The sequence below is a fragment of the Rhinoraja longicauda genome, chromosome 2, assembly GCF_053455715.1.
Source record: "Rhinoraja longicauda isolate Sanriku21f chromosome 2, sRhiLon1.1, whole genome shotgun sequence".
Lineage (NCBI taxonomy): Eukaryota > Metazoa > Chordata > Chondrichthyes > Rajiformes > Arhynchobatidae > Rhinoraja > Rhinoraja longicauda.
In genome coordinates this window covers 108,657,106-108,678,055 of record NC_135954.1, presented here as the reverse complement: position 1 = coordinate 108,678,055, position 20,950 = coordinate 108,657,106, and the positions used below count along the sequence as shown (strand labels likewise).

Below are 20,950 nucleotides of genomic sequence, written 5' to 3'. Positions count from 1 at the left end.
TACAGGTGTTAGAGGTTATGGGGAGAAGGCAGGAGAATGGGGTTAGGAGGGAGAGATCGATCAGCCATGATTGAATGGCAGAGTAGACTTGATGGGCTGAATGGCCTAATTCTGCTCCTATCACTTATGACGTTATAACAGGATGGAGGTTCTCTCGGCCTGAAAAACACACGCGCTTAAAGGGCTCTTTTTTGTCCACTGGACAATTAATTAATCATTCATCATTAATTAATTAATTTCCACATTTTACAACTTTGGTCTGGTATTTGGCAACGTGGTCCGAAATAACATTTAAAAAGGAGATTAAAGAGCAATTAAAGTCAGGTAACCAATGGTGATATCATAGCTGAAGTAATTAAAGTAAAGTTAAAAGTCATTATTTCTCAAGGCTTATGTTAGTCAGATCAAAGAGCAAGTAGATCATGCTCTGTAAGTGGTCATGATAATTCATTTTGAAAATTTCTTTCCAGCTCAGTCGGGAAATATTCAGTCTCACCTAAAACCTCAGAAACAGTTTGGGCAAGACTGAGAACTGAGTTTGAAGGAGGGTCTCAACCTGAATCGTCACCCATTCCTTTCTTCCCGTGATGCTGTCTGACCCGCTGAGTTTCTCCAGCTTTTTGTGTCTATCTTCTGAGAACTTCCACCGCAGGGAACCTGCATCACAAACCCACATCCTGCTCCTGCACTGAGACATTACACTAAGGGCGGCACAGTGGCGCAGCGGTAGAGTTGCTGCCTTACAGCGAATGCAGCGCCGGAGACTCAGGTTCGATCCTGACTACGGGCGCCGTCTGTACGGAGTTTGTACGTTCTCCCCGTGACCTGCGTGTTTTCTCCGAGATCTTCAGTTTCCTCCTACACTCCAAAGACGTACAGGAATGTAGGTTAATTGGCTGGGCAAATGTCAAAATTGTCCCTAGTGGGGTGTAGGATAGTGTTAGTGTGCGGGGATCGCTGGGCGGCGCGAACCCGGTGGGCCGAAGGGCCTGTTTCTGCGCTGTATCTCTAAATCTAAATCTAAATCTAAAATCTAATGACACTACTGGACGAAACAAAATTACATCCAAATGTTCAAAACCTGTAACTCATGTTCATCAATGGTGATATCTACTCTCAGGAGAGTTAGAGGGGGGATGCTAATTTATGCAGGGTCTTTTCGGTGATTAGACTTGTCAGCCACATACATGTGCACTTTCCAGTGATTGAGTTTCACCGCTGCCTGAGTCAAGATTAGGTAATTCATTAGAAATCCAACCCATGACTGAGTGAATCAATACCACCCTATGTGGTGGAGCAGTTTTCCACCACGCTATACATCTACAACTCACGCCAAATGGTTAACAATAATCCCTGAAACAGGCGGCAGGCTCACAGCGCCCATATCACCATTGATGAACATGAGCAGCGTGGGCTTGTACCTCATAACACACAAGGCCCCATCCCTTCAATGTACCGTCTCCAAACTTGCCACACCGGCAAAGCTTCCGAACCACTGGACGAGATTCCTCTTAATGCCCCATACAATTTGAATTCACTATTTAAAAACAAATGATAGCATTCAGATAATTGCAGTAAATAAAGATTATATTTCATCACTATCTTTCATCAATGGCGCAATTGGCTGACTGAACCTTAATGGAGGCACTATCGATGCAATCGTTGGAGCCCAAAGGGAAGCATAGCCACCATTACGTCCGAAGTACAAATGTAATTTATTGTTGATTCCTACCTAAAAAAGATTCAAAGTGCCACACACTCTTGGTTGCAACATGAGTATATTGGACTTGGCCACTTGGTTGGGAGTCTAATCAATAACAAGGGCAAATAGACCTTCTTTTAGTTGTGTTTAGTTTGTTAGTTTAGAGATACGGTGTGGAAACAGGCCCTTCGTCCCACCTGCGATCCCCGCACATCAACACTATCCTACACACACTCGGGACAATTGACACATATATCAAGTATACAAACCCAAGCCAATTAACCTACAAACCTGTACGTCTTTGGAGTGTGGGAGGATACAGAGGATTTCGGGGAAAACCCAAACTGTCACCAGGAGAACGTAAAGACAGCACCCGTAGTCGGGATCGAACCTAGGTCTCCGGCGTTGTAAGTGCTGCAAGGCTTCTCTCAGACATAAGGTGCAATGGGAAATGTGTAAGAAGGAACTGCAGATGCTGGTTTACACCCTGGACACGAAATGCTGGAGTAACTCAGCGGGACGGGCAGGATCTCTGGATGGAAGGAATGGGTGACATTTTGGGTCGAGACCCTTTGTGCAATGGGAAATACTGTACACTACTAATAAATGGCCAACTGATGTCAGAAATCCCCATGGTTTGGTATCTGGTTCACCCTGTCATGTCTGTCACACTCCCTTTCATCTCTCTGCCACCCCCAATTCTCGTGCTTCCATTAAATGTAAAGGATTCCATGGATAAATTATTATAACTGGGGGAATCCAGAACCAGGGGCCACAGTTTAAGAATAAGGGGTAGGCCATTTAGAATGGAGATGAGGAAAAACGTTTTCAGTCAGAGAGTTGTGAATCTGTGGAATTCTCTGCCTCAGAAGGCAGTGGAGGCTAATTCTCTGAATGCATTCAAGAGAGAGCTGGATAGAGCTCTTGAGGATAGCGGAGTCAGGGGGTATGGGGAGAAGGTAGGAATGGGGTACTGATTGAGAATGATCAACTATGATCACATTGAATGGCGGTGCTGGCTCGAAGGGCCGAATGACCTACTATTGTCTATTGTCTATAACAATAAGAAAAAAGGAATTATAAGTGTGTTGGGGGCATAAATAGGTAAAACATCCAAATGTATCCGTCTGGTATCGCTGAAGACCTAAGTGTGCCAGATTATTGGAGTTTGTATTATAAATTAGAAAAAATAAAACACACTGGATAAAACTGCTCGTAATTTAACGTAAACTGGCAAACTGGTCCATATGTGTCAGAAGGAACTGCAGATGCTGGTTTAATCCGAAGATAGACAAAAAATGCTGGAGTAATTCAGCGGGTCAGGCAGCATCACTGGAGAGAAGGAATGGGTGACGTTTCGGGTCGAGACCCTTCTTCAGTCTGATGTCAGGGGAATGGGAGGTACATAGATAAGGAAGTGCATAAATAAGGAAGTGTAGGTGTGAAAACAGGACAAAGTGACTGGAGATCAATGAAAATGTGGAACAGATCATTGTTAGTGATTAGGAACAGATCATTGTTAGAGAAGGCAACAACAAAGCAAAAAGAGAGTAAGACTGGTGGGAGAAATGGGAAGGGGAGAGAAGGAGAGAGAGGGAAAGCAAGGGCTATTTGAAGTTAGAGAAGTCAATGTTCATACCGCTGGGGTGTAAGCTGCCCAAGTGAAATATGAGGTGCTGTTCCTCCAATTTGCACTGGGCTTCACTCTGACAATGGAGGAGGCCCAGGACAGAAAGGTCACCCAAATGGGAGGGGGAGTGTTTAGAAACCGGGAGATCGGGTAGGTTTAGGTGGACTGAGGGGAGGTGATCAGCGAAACGATCGCCCAGCCTGCACTTGGTCTCACCGATATGCAGCAGTCCACACCTGGAACAGTGGATACAGTAGATGAGGTTGGAGGAGATGCAAGTGAACCTTTGCCTCACCTGAAAAGACCGTCGAGGTCCTTGGACGAAGTCGAGGGGGGAGGTATAGGGACAGGTGTTGCATCTCCTGCAGCTGCAGGGGAAAGTACCTGGGGAGGGGGCGGTTTGGGTGGGAACAGATGAGTTGACCAGGGAGTAGCGGAGGGAACGGTCTCTGCGGAAAGCGGAGGAGATGGGAAGATGTGGCCAGTGGTGGGATCCCGTTGGAGGTGGCAAAAATGTCGGAGGATTATATGCTGTTTGCGAAGGTGAGGACTAGGGGGACTGTCCCTGTTACGACTGGGGGGAGGGGAGCAAGAGTGGAGCTGCAGGCTATAGAGGAGACCTTAGTGAGGGCCTCGTATATAACGGGAGAAGGGAACCCCTGTTCCCTAAAGAAGGAGGACATCTCCGACATCCTGGTATGGAACATCGCATATTGGACTCAGGGATGAGGTGCCACACATTCTACATGTTCCCTGATCTCCATTCCCTTTGTCCTGGTTGTCACACATTACACTTCATTATCTATACACTTCCTTATCTGTATACCTCCCTCTCCCCTGACATCAGTCTGAGGAAGGGTCTCGACCTGAAACGTCACCCATCCCTTCTCTCCAGAGATGCTGCCTGTCCCGCTGAGTTACTCCAGCGTTTTGTGTCTACCAGGGAACTGCAGATGCTGGTTTACACTGACGATGGACACAGAATGCTGGAGTATCTGAGTGGGACAGGCAGCATCTAAGGATAGAAGGAATGGATGACTTTTCGGGAAGGGTCTCAACCCAAAACGTCACCCATTCCTTCTCTCCAGAGATGCTGCCTGTCCCACTCAGATACTCCAGCATTTTGCGTCCGCCTTATATGAGGCATGTGTCTAGTCCCCTGCTACATATGCTGGGATGGCAGGACTTTCATATGAAGAAAGACTGGATAGACTCGGCTTGTACGCGCTGGAATTTAGAAGATTGAGGGGGGGATCTTATAGAAACTTACAAAATTCTTAAGGGGTTGGACAGGCTAGATGCAGGAAGATTGTTCCCGATGTTGGGGAAGTCCAGAACAAGGGGTCACAGTTTAAGGATAAGGGGGAAGTCTTTTAGGACCGAGATGAGAAAATCTTTTTTCACACAGAGAGTGGTGAATCTGTGGAATTCTCTGCCACAGAGGGTAGTTGAGGCCAGTTCATTGGCTATATTTAAGAGGGAGTTAGATGTGGCCCTTGTGGCTAAAGGGATCAGGAGGTATGGAGAGAAGGCAGGTACAGGATACTGAGTTGGATGATCAGCCATGATCATATTGAATGACGGTGCAGGCTCGAAGGGCCGAATGGCCTACTCCTGCACCTATTTTCTATGTTTCTATGTTTGAGGCATTGAGCAACACAACCATCAATACCCAGAAGGGTGTGTGTGAGATTCACAGCACAGGTGGTGTTGGTGGCTTTCAATATAAGTGGAGTCGACGTTGTGACTAATTTTCATCTTTCTGGCATTTAAATGGCATGTGAACATTTAAAATATTGGCTGGAACATCACAGTGATTACTCAGTAAATACACTTGAGAACAAGAGGTAGTGATGTAACCGTGATAGTGAAATTACTCAACATCTCAAAGCAGAAGGGGAAAATTTGGCAGAAATAAAAGGGCAGAGGGCAATCACTAGTAATTTTAGCAATAGACTGCATGATCCTCCTGAAACTCAGCAGGGAACAGCTAGCAGGAGGAGTGGCAGAGGTTGTTCACCAATATCTTTTACAAATCTGAGAAGTGGTACAGAGAGGGGGAAGAGAGTCATCGCAAAGATATGAAGCTTACATATTTACCCGCGGGGGTTTCCACGCATTACCAGTTTACTTCCACGTGTTGCTATATTTCACCAGTTGTCACACGGATCTTAACACAGCTGTAAACCCAGGCTTGGTGCTACTCTGACGTAATGAACTGATGAAGACACTGATTGCTGGCAACTTTATGTTGGAGGTTACTTGATCTTCTAAGTTTAGACTGACCTTCCACGACAACATAGAAGGCTCTTTGATGTGCCTTACACAGCTACTGAAATGTGCAATAAATACAATTCCAGATGAATTGATTAAACATATGTGGTGCATCTAAGGCAGATCTCAGTAGACAATAGGTGCAGGAGTAGGCCATTCGGCCCTTCGAGCCAGCACCGCCATTCACCGTGATCATGGCTGATCATCCACAATCGGTGCCCTGTTTCTGCCTTCTCCCCATATCCCTTGACTCCGCTATCTTTAAGAGCTCTATCTAGCTCTCTCTTGAAAGCATCCAGAGAATTGGCCTCCACTGCCTTCTGAGGCAGAGAATTCCACAGTTCACAACACTCTGGGTGAAAAAGTTTTTCCTCATCTCCGTTCTAAATGGCCTACCCCTTAAACTGTGGCCCCTGGTTCTGTACTCCCCCAACATCGGGAACATGTTTCCTTCCTCGAGTGTGTCCAACCCCTTAATAATCTCATATGTTTCAATAAGATCCCCTCTCATCCTTCTAAATTCCAGTGTACACAAGCCCAGTCGCTCCAGTCTTTTAACATATGACCGTCCCGCCATCCCGAGAATTAACCTGGTGAACCTACGCTGCACTCCCTCAATAGCAAGAATGTCCTTCCTCAAATTTGGAGAACACAACTGCACACAATACTCCAGGTGTGGTCTCACTAGGGCCCTGTACAACTGTAGAAGGTTTGGTGCAACTCAGATGTAATGAACTGATGAAGACACTGACTGCTAGCAACTTTAAGCTGGAGCATTCATTACTCGATCTTCCTAGTTTAGTCTCTCTGTCAATCTCTGTAAAATGAGGACACCATTTATACAATGCACATTCATCGCATAATAAACACAAAAAGGTTGGAGTAACTCAGCAGGTCAGGCAGCATCTCTGGAGAGAAGCAATAGGTGACGTTCTTCAGACTTCGAGTCAGAGGAGAGGGAAACGAGTGATATGGATGGTGATGTAGAACTCTCGTCGGCAAGAGAACTTCGGAATTCTCGGCGGAGAGAGGAGGAGAACATCGCCTAATAGTTTATGCTTAATTTAATGAGAAATATACAATGCGAGCACAGACTTTAATTGTGTAGATTTTTGTACTGGAATTCTGAAGTGAGGAGAGTGGATTTTTTTTCTTCTGTGTTATGAATTTCCCCTCCTCAGATGGTCGTGCAGCATGGAAACAGGCCCTTCAGCCCAACTTGCCCACACCAGCCAGCATGTCCCACCTGTCTGCATTTGGTCCATATCCCTCAAATTTGGCCTGTCCATGTACCTGTCTAACTGTTTCTTAAATGTTGGGATAGTCCCTGCCTCAACTGCCTCCTCTGGCAGCTCATTCCGCACACCCACCACACTTTGTGTGAAAGAGTTGCCCCTCAGTGCTCCACTCTTAGGAAAAGGGGACGTACAACGAGATCTGGGTGTCCTAGCGCATTAGTCACTGAAAGGAAGCATGCAGGTACAGCAGGCAGTGAAGAAAGCCAATGGAATGTTGGCCTTCATAACAAGAGGAGTTGAGTATAGGAGCAAAGAAGTCCTTCTGCAGTTGTACAGGGCCCTAGTGAGACCGCACCTGGAGTACTGTGTGCAGTTTTGGTCTCCAAATTTGAGGAAGGATATTCTTGCTATTGAGGGCGTGCAGCGTAGGTTTACTAGGTTAATTCCCGGAATGGCGGGACTGTCATATGTTGAAAGACTGGAGTGACTAGGTTTGCATACACTGGAATTTAGAAGGATGAGAGAAGATCTTATCGAAACGTATAAGATTATTAAGGGGTTGGACACGTTAGAGGCAGGAAACATGTTCCCAATGTTGGGGGAGTCCAGAACAAGGAGCCACAGTTTAAGAATTAGGGGTAGGCCATTTAGAACTGAGATGAGGAAAAACGTTTTCAGTCAGAGAGTTGTGAATCTGTGGAATTCTCTGCCTCAGAAGGCAGTGGAGGCCAATTCTCTGAATGCATTCAAGAGAGAGCTAGATAGAGCTCCTAAGGATAGCGGAGTCAGGGGGTATGGGGAGAAGGCAGGAACGGGGTACTGATTGAGAATGATCAGCCATGGTCACATTGAATGGCGGTTCTGGCTCAAAGGGCCGAATGGCATCCTCCTGTACCTATTGTCTATTGTCTATTGACTTAGGGGGGGGACAAAGACAGCCTCTACGCGGCCTCCCCCACGAGTAGCTTACAGGCTCATAAGCCCTTAAAACGAAACTAATGTCTTTGCCACGTCTGCAGAACGCAAAACGCCATGCCTCCCCAGGCCAGGCGGCACCGTCAAAAGCCGCCAACTGTTGAGCTTTAGCGCTGCTGCAGCTCAACGCTGAAGGCCTTACCACCGCCAAGCTCAACGTCATCAAACAGAACCCATGACTTGGCAGTCAGACATAGCTCCAAGGTTATCTTTACATTCGCCGGCAATACCACCATCTTTGGATGAATAACAATGTCATCCAAATGTCGTAGCGCGGCACGGTGGCACAGCGGTAGAGTTAGAAACATAGAAAATAGGTGCAGGAGTAGGCTATTCGGCCCTTCGAGCCTGCACTGCCATTCAATATGATCATGGCTGATCATCCAACTCAGTATCCCGTACCTGCCTTCTCTCCATACCCCCTGATCCCTTTAGCCACAAGGGCCACATCTAACTCCCTTTTAAATATAGCCAATGAACTGGCCTCAACTACCTTCTGTGGCAGAGAATTCCACAGATTCACCACTCTGTGTGAAAAAAAACTTTCTCATCTCGGTCCTAAAAGACTTCCCCCTTATCCTTAAACTGTTACCCCTTGTTCTGGACTTCCCCAACATCGGGAACAATCTTCCTGCATCTAGCCTGTCCAACCCCTTAAGAATTTTGCAAATTTCTATAAGATCCCCCCTCAATCTTCTAAATTCCAGCGAGTACAAGCCTCACAGCGAATGCAGCGCCGGAGACTCAGGTTTGATCCCGACTACGGGCGCCGTCTGTACGGAGTTTGTACGTTCTCCCCATGACCTGCATGGGTTTTCTCCGAGATCTTCGGTTTTCTCCCACACTCCAAAGACGTACATGTATGTAGGTTAATTGGCTGGGCAAATGTAAAAATTGTCCCTAGGGTGTGTAGGATAGTGTTAGTGTGCGGGGATCGCTGGGCGGCGCGGACCCGGTGGGCCAAAGGGCCTGTTTCCGCGCTGTATCTCTTAATCTAAAAAATCCCCCCAAAATCTAAGTCAATGTTATGGCAGGGAGATCAGTAAACCGGTTGAACGGAGCGAGAACAACAATCTTGCTCTCAACGCTCGCAAGGTCAAGGAGCCAACTGTTGGCTTCAGGAAGGGAAAACCGAGGGATCATGCGCTCATCTTCATTGGCGGGACAACGGTGAGAGTTTCTGGGTATGCACTGGTCTAATGACTTGCCCTGGGACTAATAAAGATCATCCAGTGGCGCTGAATGGATGGAGGTAAGAAATAAAAGAAGGGGATAATCACCTCGCTGGGATTGTATTACAGGCCACCAGATCGTCAACAGGAATTAGAAGATCAAATATGCCAGACGATTAGCAGAAAGCTACGAGAGTTCAGGCACTCCTCAGCTTACGATGGGGTTCCGTTTCGAGAAACCCATCGGAAACCGAAAGAATTGTCAGTCGAAATGCATTGAAAACGCGCGGTCACGAGCCCCGAAACCAGCGGCGACTCTCGCTACGGGTCGCTGCCGTCTGCACCATCGCAAAGTCGAACTACCTATCGCAAGTCGAACCATCGTAACCTGGGGCGTACCTCATGCGGTTGTTGTAGTCGGGGATTTTAACTTTCCCAACACAGACTGGGACTGCCATAGTGCCAAGGGCTTAAATGAGGTGGAACTTGTTAATTGTGCTCAGGGAAGTTTCCCCAGGGAATAGGCAGAGGGCCAGACAAGGGAGAGGGCCAAGCATCACTTACTTTCAGGTAACTGGACTGGGCAAGTAACTGAAGTGCCAGTGGGTGAGCCTTTTGGGACCAGCAGCCACACTTCTATTAGGTTTAAAATAGTTAGGAATAAGGACAGGAGCTGGGACACTTTGAAGAGTGCGGCAGTGGGGTTTAAAGCATGCATGCATGTTCCTGTTAGTGTGAAGGACAAAGCAGGCATGAGTGAGGAACCCTGGATGATGAGAGAAATTGAGGACATGGTCAGGAAAAAGGAGGCATGGGTCAGGAAAAGGTAGCTGGCATCAAGTGTTTCCTGGAGGAGTATATTAAAGGGAAAAAGGCAACCAGGGAGAGAAAAGGCCCCTCAGAAACCAAAGTGGTCATTTATGTGTGGAACCGCAGGAGATGGACAAGGTCCTCTATGAATATTTCTCCTCTGTTTCTACCATGAAGAAGGAGACAACGACTGGGGAATGTTATAGTGAGTGAAGATGGTTATTAGAATTACAATAGACAATAGGTGCAGGAGGAGGCCATTCGGCCCTTCGAGCCAGCACCGCCATTCAATGTGATCATGGCTGATCATTCTCAATCAGTACCCCGTTCCTGCTTTCTCCCCATACCCCCTGACTCTGCTATCCTTAAGAGCTCTATCTAGTGGGATCTTGATCGACAGTGCAAGTGGACTGAGGAATTGCCAACGGACTTTAAATTCAGATAAGTGTGAGGTGTTGCATTTTTGGAGTTCCCAGAGGAAGTAGTTAAGGCAGGGACCATAACAACATTTAAAAGACATTTGGGCAGGTACATAGATAGAAAAGGTATAATGTGGTCGAGTGGGATTAGTTTAAATGGGGCATCTTGGCTGGCATGAACAAGATGGGCCGAAGGGCCTGTGTCCGTGTATGTGTCAATGACCCTAATTACATTTCGCCTGGGCAGCTGGCAGCCCAGCGGTATGAACATCAACTTCTCCAACTTTAGATAGTCCCTCTGTCCCTCCCTTCCCCTCCCCTTCCCAGATCTCCCTCTATCTTCCTGTCTCCGCCTATATCCTTCCTTTGTCCCGCCCCCTGACATCAGTCTGAAGAAGGGTCTCGACCCGAAATGTCACCCATTCCCTCTCTCCTGAGATGCTGCCTGACCTGCTGAGTTACTCCAGCATTTTGTGAATAAATACCCTAATTACATTGTTGCGATTGCTGTCCATAAGACAATTAAACGTTCTTGAATCAAAGGAAGAGAGAGGACGATGCGAAGAAACTGAAGCATGTGGGAACAGTTCTCAACTGCCAAGACACGAAAGTGCAGTAAACCACTGATACTGGACAGTCATTGTTGAATGAAAGTCACCAGAAAATAATTCTACAAGTATAAATTCGTCAGTTGACCGTTGGCAGAATGCATTTTTCGTTTAAACTTTAATATAAGTGCACGGCAGTAAAGAACAGGGGTGGAACGGTGGCGCAGCTGACAGGAGTGGCGGAGACCCAAGTTCGATCCTGACCTCGGGGGCAATTTACGTGGAGTTTGCACGTTCTCCCTGTGACCACATAGGGTTCCTCCGGGTGCTCCAGTTTTCCCGCACATCCCAAAGACGTGCAGTGTTGTCAGTTAATCGGCCTCCGTAACATTGCCCCGAATGTGTAGGGAATGGGATAACATGGAACTAGTGTGAATGGGTGATGGATGGTCAGCATGAACTCGGTGGACCAAAGGGCCTGTTTCTATGCTACATCTCTTAAACTAAAACAAAAAAAGAACTCGTCCGTTGACCTCCTCAAAACTACTTCCACCTAGATAGGCTCAAAAAGCCAGAGTAACTCAGCGGGTCAGATAGCACCTCTGGAGAAAAGGAATAGGTGACGTCTCGGGTTGAGACCCTTCTTCAGTGAGAGTCAGGGGAAAGGGAAACGAGAGATATACCGTCATATAACGAGGTGATGTAGAGAGATATAGAACAAATGAATGAAAGATATGCAACAAAGTGCATGAGAAAGGAATGAGAAAGGAAGTAGGCCATTGTCAGCTGTGGGCTAGGAGAAAACGAGTTACAGACAATGAGACTCAACAAGACGACTTTGAAGCTGGTATTACTTGGGTGGGGCAGGGATGGAGAGAGAGGGGGGAGGGATGCAGGGGTTGCTTGAAGTTAGAGAAATCAATATTCATACTGCTGGGTTGTAAGCTGCCAAAGCAAAATATGAGGTGCTGTTTCTCCAATGGAGGAGGCCCAAGACTGAAAGGTCAGTGTGGGAATGGGAAGGGGAATTAAAGTGTTTGGCAACCGGGAGATCAGGTATGTCCGGGCAGACTGAGCAGAGGTGTTCAGCGAAGCGATCGGCCCGTCATTAAACCTAGCAATGACTAAGATGGCACAAAAACACTTTACTTGTTTTCCACATTACCTGCTTGATGGAGGCAAGCAACGCATGGTGTCCATCCGTTCCGGCTTTCCACTTTGGTCGTTCTTACCATGGGCGAGGAGATTGCTGGAGTGCTCATTGCTGATCAAAACCTTGTGGATTTCCTTTAGGTGAAAAAAGTAAACCCCGATATTTCCGAACTGTTTTGAGCAAAACTCGCAGCACATGAGCTTCTTCCGTACCTCGCTGTGGCATCGTTTCATGTGGGTGCTCAGGCTGCCCGAGTAACTGTAGGCTTTGTGGCACACGCGACAGCAATAAGGCTTGTTCTTGGAGTGAATGTTCAGGTGGTCCTGAAGGTGGTGCTTAAACTGAAACCCTTGGTTACAAACGTTGCATCGGTAAGCTTGGACGTCCAGGTGCTCCTGCAAGTTCCCGCAGTAGGTCGACGTGTTGGCAGATTGCACCAAGTTACCAACGTCGCCTACAGGTGCGTTACTCGGTGCCGCTCCAGATTTGACACTTTTGTGCTTCTGGACGGCAACAACTCTTCCCGAGAATGTCAGTGGGGCCACAGCTTGCATAACAGCCACAGGTTTTGGCATGATGCTGCAAAACCTTTTCAGGACAGCTGCCGTTTTCTCCGAATTTCTACTTGTCACCGTTTTGATATTTTTCTCTTTCACTTTGAAAGGGCCGCATTCCTGAGAAGAACCACATTTGGCCTTCTTATCTTCCTGCATTTTGCTCAGATCCCAGGTCTGAAGCCACTTTGTTTTACAGATCGACACATTATCCGCAGCCTTCCTCTTCCTCGCTAATCTGTGCTTGAATATATTGCCGCAGGGCCTCTTTAATCTATTTATAATCACTTTCTTTGAAGTGTGTGGACTGATTCTTTCTGCTGGTATCAGCGTCAGCTGGCTGCGTAGCTTTTGAGCGCCCACCCTCTGGAAGTCAGAAACCACGCAGATATTTTTCGACCCTTCGGTCAACTCACCATTTCCTGAACTGGCCGTGCGGATTCTCGAGGGGAACTGTGCGGATGGCGTAACGGGAGCTTGGCCTTGTTTGGGATTAATAAAGATGGTGCGTTTTACTTGGGGGTAGGGTAAAATGGGAACCTTCCCCTTTGGAGCAGGGGAAGGGGCAATAAACTGAACAGAATTTCCAAACTGCATTAGTGGCAAGGAGCCAACGCATGGATTTTGCCTGGGGATTAATGGGGTCTGGTGGTCAGCTTGGACAACCGACCACGATGAAAGGTTGCACGCAGCAGGCAGCACATCTGAGTTGGGTTTGCACGAATCTTTGGACGGTGCAGCCTTCAGTGTGGGTCTGTCCACGCCAGTAGAAACAGTCAGGGATGCTGGTCGGTTGACTCCGCTTGTTTTCAATTCATCGGCCTTGGGCGTGGATGAGTGTCTGGACATCGCGTCAGCATCTCGGGGTAACGTGGTACAAACGGTGGCTTCAGCGGCTGCAAATGGGACCTTGTCGCCCTCAGCCGATTCTGGTTTAGACGGTGGGACGTTTGGACGGATCTGAGAATGCCCAGGCGTCGCTGTTGGCTGAACCTGTACGGATGCCGCTCTTGATAGACAGTGGAGATTGCTGGGCTTGACCACTGCGAGCTTTGAGGCTCCGTGGGGCTTCACGGCTGCTTTGGCCCACACGGACGGATATCGTGGTATCGGTAACTTTTCAGCGGGGGCAGCCTGAGGCGTCGTTGTTCCAAGGGACGCAGCCGAAGACCTGTTGCATGTTGTGGAAGCTTGTGACTGGGCGGTGCAGGTGACACCGGTCCTGTCGATCTTCAGAGGCGCTTGCGAGGGGGCTGCAGCAACCTGTGGCAGAGCCACAAGCGAGTAGGTCCCCTCTTTACCCGCAATGGGCATCAAAGCGTAGCTCCGCGCCGGCATGATAATGGGCTTTGGCGGAAATGTCTTAGCTTGAATACTCGATGAGGCGTTGGATCCACAGGGAATCCCACTGGCGGCAGTAGGTGGAGGTAGAACAGAAGCAGGCATCGCTGCTGGCGATGGGCTAACCTTTGGAGCAATGGTCCTAAAATGAACCTTGGTCTGCAAAGTCCTCTTCTGGCCGGCCAAACCCGATGAAGATCCTTGTGCATCTGTTGAGAAATGAACGTCACAATGAGATACGTAGGAAGGAACTGCAAATGCTTGTTTAAACTGAAGATAGGTACAAAATGGCCCAGCAAACATCTCTCTCAAACACCCAGAGAGGTGTGAATTTGTGGAATTCTCTGCCACAGAGGCCAATTCACTGGATGTATTCAAGAGAGTTAGATCTAGCTCTTCGGGCTAAGGGAAGCAAGCGATATAGGGAAAAAGCCAGATCTGGGTACGGATTTTGGATGATCTGCCATGATCATATTGAATGGCGGTGCTAGCTCGAAGGGCCAAATGGCCTGCTCCTGCACCTATTTTCTATGTTTCTAAAATGCTGGAGTATCTCAGCGGGACAGGCAGCATCTCTGGAGAGAAGGAATGGGTGACGCATCGGGTCGAGACCCTTCTTCAGACTAGACGTTTCGGGTCGAGGCTGAAGAAGGGTCTTGACCCGCAACGTCGCCCATTCCTTCTCTCCAGAGATGCTGCCCGTCCCGCTGAGTTACTCCAGCATTTTGTGTCCACCTTCAACCACAATGAGATATTTAGATATCCCTGACTAATAGCGATCATTTCAAATTGAACGCTAATTCGCAAGATGATAGAAAAATTAACAAATGGAAAGAGGCTATTTGCTCCCGAATGTGTCAGCTCCAAGCGAAAGAAGGCAAAATATTTTATGAGCGGTAATGCTTTGTGCTCAAGCAACTTGTGCTTCTGTGCTGTTTAAAAATATCAAGAAAATTCAACTGATGCAAAGTTGAATGTAATCATTGTGAAATAATCAGAGCCACATCATAAGAATAATTGTCAAACCAAAGGATCCATGGTGCTGCAGGCCAAATCATTCAAAGGTTTTTAGGATTACAACAGACAGTTGTGCAGAACAGGAAACTCGAATCATATCCAACAGCTCGAAGAGGAAATCTTGAAAACTATTTGAAAATAAAAATGAATACATATATATATATATACACACCGATGAGCCAAAACATTATGACCACTGACAGGTGAAGTGAATAACATTGATTATCTTGTTACAATGGCACCTGTCAAGGGGTGGGATATATAAGGCAGCAAGTGAACAGTCAGTTCTCGGCGATCGCTCAACACCCGCGTTAACCAATCTGATCTCCCGGTGGCTGAGCACTTCAACTCCCCCTCCCATTCCCAGTCTGACCTTTCTGTCATGGGCCTCCTCCAGTGCCATAGTGAGGCCCACTGGAAATTGGAGGAACAGCACCTCATATTTCGCCTGGGCAGCTTGCAGCCCAGTGGTATGAACATCGACTTCTCCAACTTTAGATAGTTCCTCTGTCAATAGACAATAGACAATAGGCAATAGGTGCAGGAGCAGGCCATTCAGCCCTTCGAGCCAGCACCGCCATTCAATGCAATCATGGCTGATCACTCTCAATCAGTACCCCGTTCCTGCCTTCTCCCCATACCCCCTCACTCCTCTATCCTTAAGAGCTCTATCCAGCTCTCTCTTGAAAGCATCCAACGAACTGGCCCCCACTGCCTTCTGAGGCAGAGAATTCCACACCTTCACCACTCTCTGACTGAAAAAGTTCTTCCTCATCTCCGTTCTAAATGGCCTACCCCTTATTCTTAAACTGTGGCCCCTTGTTCTGGACTCCCCCAACATTGGGAACATGTTTCCTGCCTCTAATGTGTCCAATCCCCTAATTATCTTATATGTTTCAATAAGATCCCCCCTCATCCTTCTAAATTCCAGTCCCTCCCTTCCCCTCCCCTTCCCAGATCTCCCTCTATCTTCCTGTCTCCACCTATATCCTTCCTTTGTCCCGCCCCCCTGACATCAGTCTGAGGAAGGGTCTCGACCCGAAACGTCGCCCATTCCTTCTCTCCTGAGATGCTGCCTGACCCGCTGAGTTACTCCAGCATTTTGTGAATAAATACCTTCGATTTGTACCAGCATCTGCAGTTATTTTCTTATAGTCAGTTCTTGAAGTTGATGTGTTGGATGCAGGAGAAATGGTCAGGAGTAAAGACCTGAGCGACTTTGACAAGGGCCAAATTGTTATGGCCAGACGACTGGGTCAGAACATCTCTGAAACGGCAAGGCTTGTGGGGAGCTGCTAAAGGATCTGCTGCTAATGTTTTGGTGCCAGATACCACAGGACACCTTCAGGGGTCATGTAGAGTCCATGCCTCGGCGGGTCGGCACTGTTTTGGCGGCACACGGAGGACCAACGGCATATTAGGCAGGTGGCCATAGTGTTTTGGCTCATCAGTGTATTTTATAGCACAAGATATGAGACATGAAAGTACTAGAGAGTAAAGGCGGCAGCGCCTATTTTGCTTGCAAAAGCCTTCAAGTCTCGAGCAGATGAAGAACAGCTTCAGCAAGTCCACTGGGAGCTATGCACTGATGTCTTTTACTGGTCAAGAGGGAACCAAGTCATTTGTAGCTCTGCTCCTTTACCAGCATCTCTAAAGGAAAACAAAACCAACATAACCTGCTTTGAGTGGTAGAGACAGACTGCATAGAAAGAGGGCCAACAGCCCAATTCATCCATGCCAACCAAGATGCCCAACTGCGTTAAACCTATTTTCCCCACAGTTGAACCCAAAGCTCTAAACCTTTCCGATCCATGTACCTGTCCAAATCTCTTTTAAAAGCTATTATTGTACCTGACTCAGCCATTTCCTCGATCCATTTCACACGTACCACCCTGTGTGAAAAATTGCCCCTCGGGTTCCTATTGAATTTTCCCCCTCACCTTAAACTTATGTTTCTAGTTAATAACCTCCCTACCCTGGGAAAAGCTGTTATTTGATCTATGCCCCTTGTAAATGTATAGAAACATAGAAAATAGGTGCAGGAGGAGGCCATTCAGCCCTTTGAGCTAGCACCACCATTCATTGTGATCATGGCTGATCATCCACAATCAGTAACCTGTGCCCAACTTCTCCCCATATCCCTTGGTTCCACTAGCCCCCAGAGCTATGTCTAACTCTCATTCATACAGTGATTCATCCAGTGATTTGGCCTCCACTGCCCTCTGTGGCAGAGAATTCCACAAATTCCCCAAACTCTCTGGGTGAAAAAGTTCCTTCTCACCACAGTTTTAAATGGCCTCCCCTTTATTCTAAGACTGTGGCCCCTGGTTCTGGACTCCCCCAACATTGGGAACATTTTTCCTGCATCTAGCTTGTCCAGTCCTTTTATAATTTTATGTCTCTATAAGATCCCCTCTCATCCTTCTAAACTCCAGTGAATACAAGCCTAGTCTTTTCAATCTTTCCTCATATGACAGTCCCACCATCCCAGGGATCAATCTCGTGAACCTACGCTGCACTGCCTCAATTACAAGGATGTCCTTCCTCAAATTAGGAGACCAAAACTGTACACAATACTCCAGATGTGGTCTTACCAGGGCCCTATACAACTGCAGAAGAACCTCTTTACTCCTATGCTGAAATCCTCTCGTTATGAAGTCCAGCATGCCATTAGCTTTCTTCACTGCCTGCTGTACCTGCACGCCAACTTTCAGTGACTGGTGCACAAGGACACCCAGGTCTCGCTGCACTTCCCCCTTACCTAACCTGACACCATTGAGATATACACCTCTATAAGATTGTCCTTTAGTCTCCGAAGTCCCAAGGATTAAGGTCCTAGCCTTCCCAGTCCAGGCAACATCCTCAAATATGTTTGGCACTCTTTCCACCCAATGGCAGTTTTCCTCGAGATGGGTGACCAAAATAAACACAATACTCCAAGTGTGGCCTTGTCAAGAAGGGACTGAGTACCAACCCCCGAGGCACTTCACAAGTTCCAGACCGCCGCGTTGAAAAACATCCACCATCGCCCTTTACATCCTACTATAGAGCCAATTATGTATCCAGTCAGCGGGTTCAAGATTCAAGATTCAATTTATTGTCACACGTACCAATTAAGGTACAGTGAAATTTGAGTCGCCATACAGCCACACTAAGTAAAAAGCAACAAGACACACAGCCACATAAAGTAAAACTGAACATAGACATCCACCACAGCGGATTCCACATTCCTCACTGTGATGGAAGGTAATCATCTTCCTCTTTGTTCAACCGCAGTCGGGGGTTGCTGAACCATCCACAGTCGCAGGAACCCGAGGGGCAATTCTTCACACAGGGTTGTACGTGTACGGATCGAGGAAATGGCTGTGTCAGGTACTATAATAGCATTTAAAAGAGATTTGGGCAGGTACATGGATAGGACAGGTCTAGAGTTTTGGGTTCAACTGTGGGGGAAATAGGATTAAAGCAGATGCCGACGGTCCGAAGTCCAAAGCCCTCGTGTCGGGATGATCGAAATTCCGGCGTCGGGATTCTCCCTGGATCCCATGCGACCTAACCTTCCAGAGTAACCTACTGCGTGGGACCTTATCAAAGGCCCCAACCATTCACCAAATCTTGTGAGTTTCATATAGACTATGCCTATTCTCCTGGCCTCGTCCACCTTTTTGGTTACGTCATCACCGTTTACTGGTTGGTACTAGTTGGACAAAGGCGCTTGGAAAATGATCATTTAAATGGATTCTTTATCCCATTTAAAGCTGCATACTCACTTTAGGCAACAAGTTCAGAACTCAGTTGACACGTCCTACAGATCCTTACAGATTGCTTTTTCCATACTCCACATAAGCAAACCCCAAGCCCCTGCACAAAGGTCGTCCAGGCTTTTTTCAAGTTAACATTTGCCCGAGGCGGAACAACCTTCCTGGAGCTAGTATTCAATAGGTGTCCATTTTTAACTAAAAAAGACAGCGATAGGCATATTTAGCTTGAGCATCCCTTCAAGACAGTACTTGTAAGAAATGGGATGCGGAGTAAGCAAACGTTGTGTACACAGAGAAAGAAAATGAGTTTTGAGGACATTTAGACAATGATAAAAGTTAACTGTGCGGAAAAGTTGGATTTTTTTAGCAAGACTGAAAAAAGCCAATTTACTTCTAGTCAGCGGACCTAATCCTTCTATCAATTTGCTTGTTTTCAACTAGTAAGGAAAATAAGTCAAATAGGTCTAGGAAACTATAGGCATGTCATCATAACATGGTTCCATGGATAAATAAAATCTCTCCTGAAGGTAAAAGCATAAAAAAAATTAGCAATTGAAAATATGAATATATAAATGGCACTGTGGCACAATAGTAGAGTTGCTGCCTTTCAGCACCGACCCAGGTTTGATCCTGACTACTTATACTTGTCTGTATAGAGTTTGTACGTTCTCCCCGTGACCGGCGTGGGTTTTCTCCTGGGATCTCTGGTTTCCTCCCACAATTCACACAGGATTGTAGGTTAATTGGCTTGGTATAAATGTAAAATTGTCCCTAGTGTGTGCAGGGTAGTGTTAATGTGCAGACTCGGTGGGTCGAAGGGCATGTTTCCACGCTGTATCTCTAAGCTAAACTAAATCGTGGTTGACACAAAATGCTGGAGTGACTCAGCGGGATAGGCAGCATCTCGGGGGAGAAGGAATGGTGATGTTTCGGGTCGAGACCCTCCTTCAGACTGATCCCCCAGATTGTTGACTGGACAGGAGGACTTAAGTTACGAGCAGATATTGGATCGGCTGGGTTTTATTTGCCCTGAGCGAAAGATGCTGAGGAGTGACCTGATGGAATTATGAAAGCCATAGACAGATAGTCAATCTCTTCAGCTCAGTAGTGGTGTTGAAAACGAGAGGAAACAGGTTCATTGTGGGAGTTAAAAGTTTTAGAAAGGATCTGAGAGGTAAGAACTTCTTATACAGAATGGTTATTAACTGGAACATGGCAGAGGAGGTGGTGTATACACTGGAATTTAGAAGGATGAGAGGGGATCTTATCGAAACGTATAAGATTATTAAGGGGTTGCACACGTTAGAGGCAGGAAACATGTTCCCAATGTTGGGGGAGTCCAGAACCAGGGGCCACAGTTTAAGAATAAGGGGTAGGCCAATTAGGAAGGAGATGCGGAAAAACCTTTTCAGTCAGAGAGTTGTAAATCTGTGGAATTCTCTGCCTCAGAAGGCAGTGGAGGCCAATTCTCTGAATGCATTCAAGAGAGTGTTAGATAGAGCTCTTAAGGATAGCGGAGTCAGGGGGTATGGGGAGAAGGCAGGACCGGGGTACTGATTGAGAATGATCAGCCATGATCATATTGAATGGTGTTGCTGGCTCGAAGGGCCGAATGGCCTACTCCTGCACCTATTGTCTATTGAAATCAGATACAATTGTTATGTTTATGAAACAATTACACAGACACTTAAATAGGCAAGTCGTGGAAGGACGCAGTCCTAATGTGGGCAAAGGGAATACGATACAAAGAAAGCTTAGCATGGATGTGGTGACCAAAGAGTCCATTTCTATGCTGTACAACTTTATAACTACGTGCAGGAAGGAACTGCAGATGCTGGTTTAAACCGAAGATAGACACAACACCCTGGAGTAACTCAGCGGGACAGGCAGCATCTCTGGAGAGAAGGAATGGGTGACGTTTCGGGTCGAGATCTCCGAAGAAGGGTCTCGACCTGAAACGCCACCCATTCCTTCCCTCCAGAGACGCTGCCTGTCTCGCTGAGTTACTCCAGCATTTTGTGCTTATAACTCCAAGGACTGGTTGAGCCAAATAGCCGATATTTATGTCATTGGTACTGTATCACAGAATGAACATTTAGAATGAAGTTCAGGAACAGACCCTATGATTGAATATAGACGCCACTGCCGTGTCTGCCCCCATCACCACCCCTTGCAGCTCGTTCCAGACCCTGTAAACAAAACTTGCAGTTTGCATCCAGGAAATATAGGTCTACGGAGAATGCCATCTCTCTTGTACCACAGTCAGGTCCAGGTCACTTTGACAACAAGAAAACCTATGTAAGGATGCTATTCGGTCCTCAATACCGTAATATCAATAGAAGCCCATCCCTAAAAT

General features: G+C 47.0%; 1 protein-coding gene across 3 annotated transcripts in view; it reads right to left on the bottom strand.

The window, feature by feature from the left end:
- Positions 1–20,950, bottom strand: part of LOC144608161 (zinc finger protein 438-like) — a 204,731-nt gene that overhangs the window by 21,016 nt on the left and 162,765 nt on the right. For all 3 annotated transcript variants that reach the window (XM_078425604.1, XM_078425615.1, XM_078425625.1), the window contains one exon: positions 11,934–14,025. In XM_078425604.1, the coding sequence (XP_078281730.1) occupies positions 11,934–14,025 (2,092 nt within the window). The remainder of the gene's footprint in view (positions 1–11,933; positions 14,026–20,950) is intronic.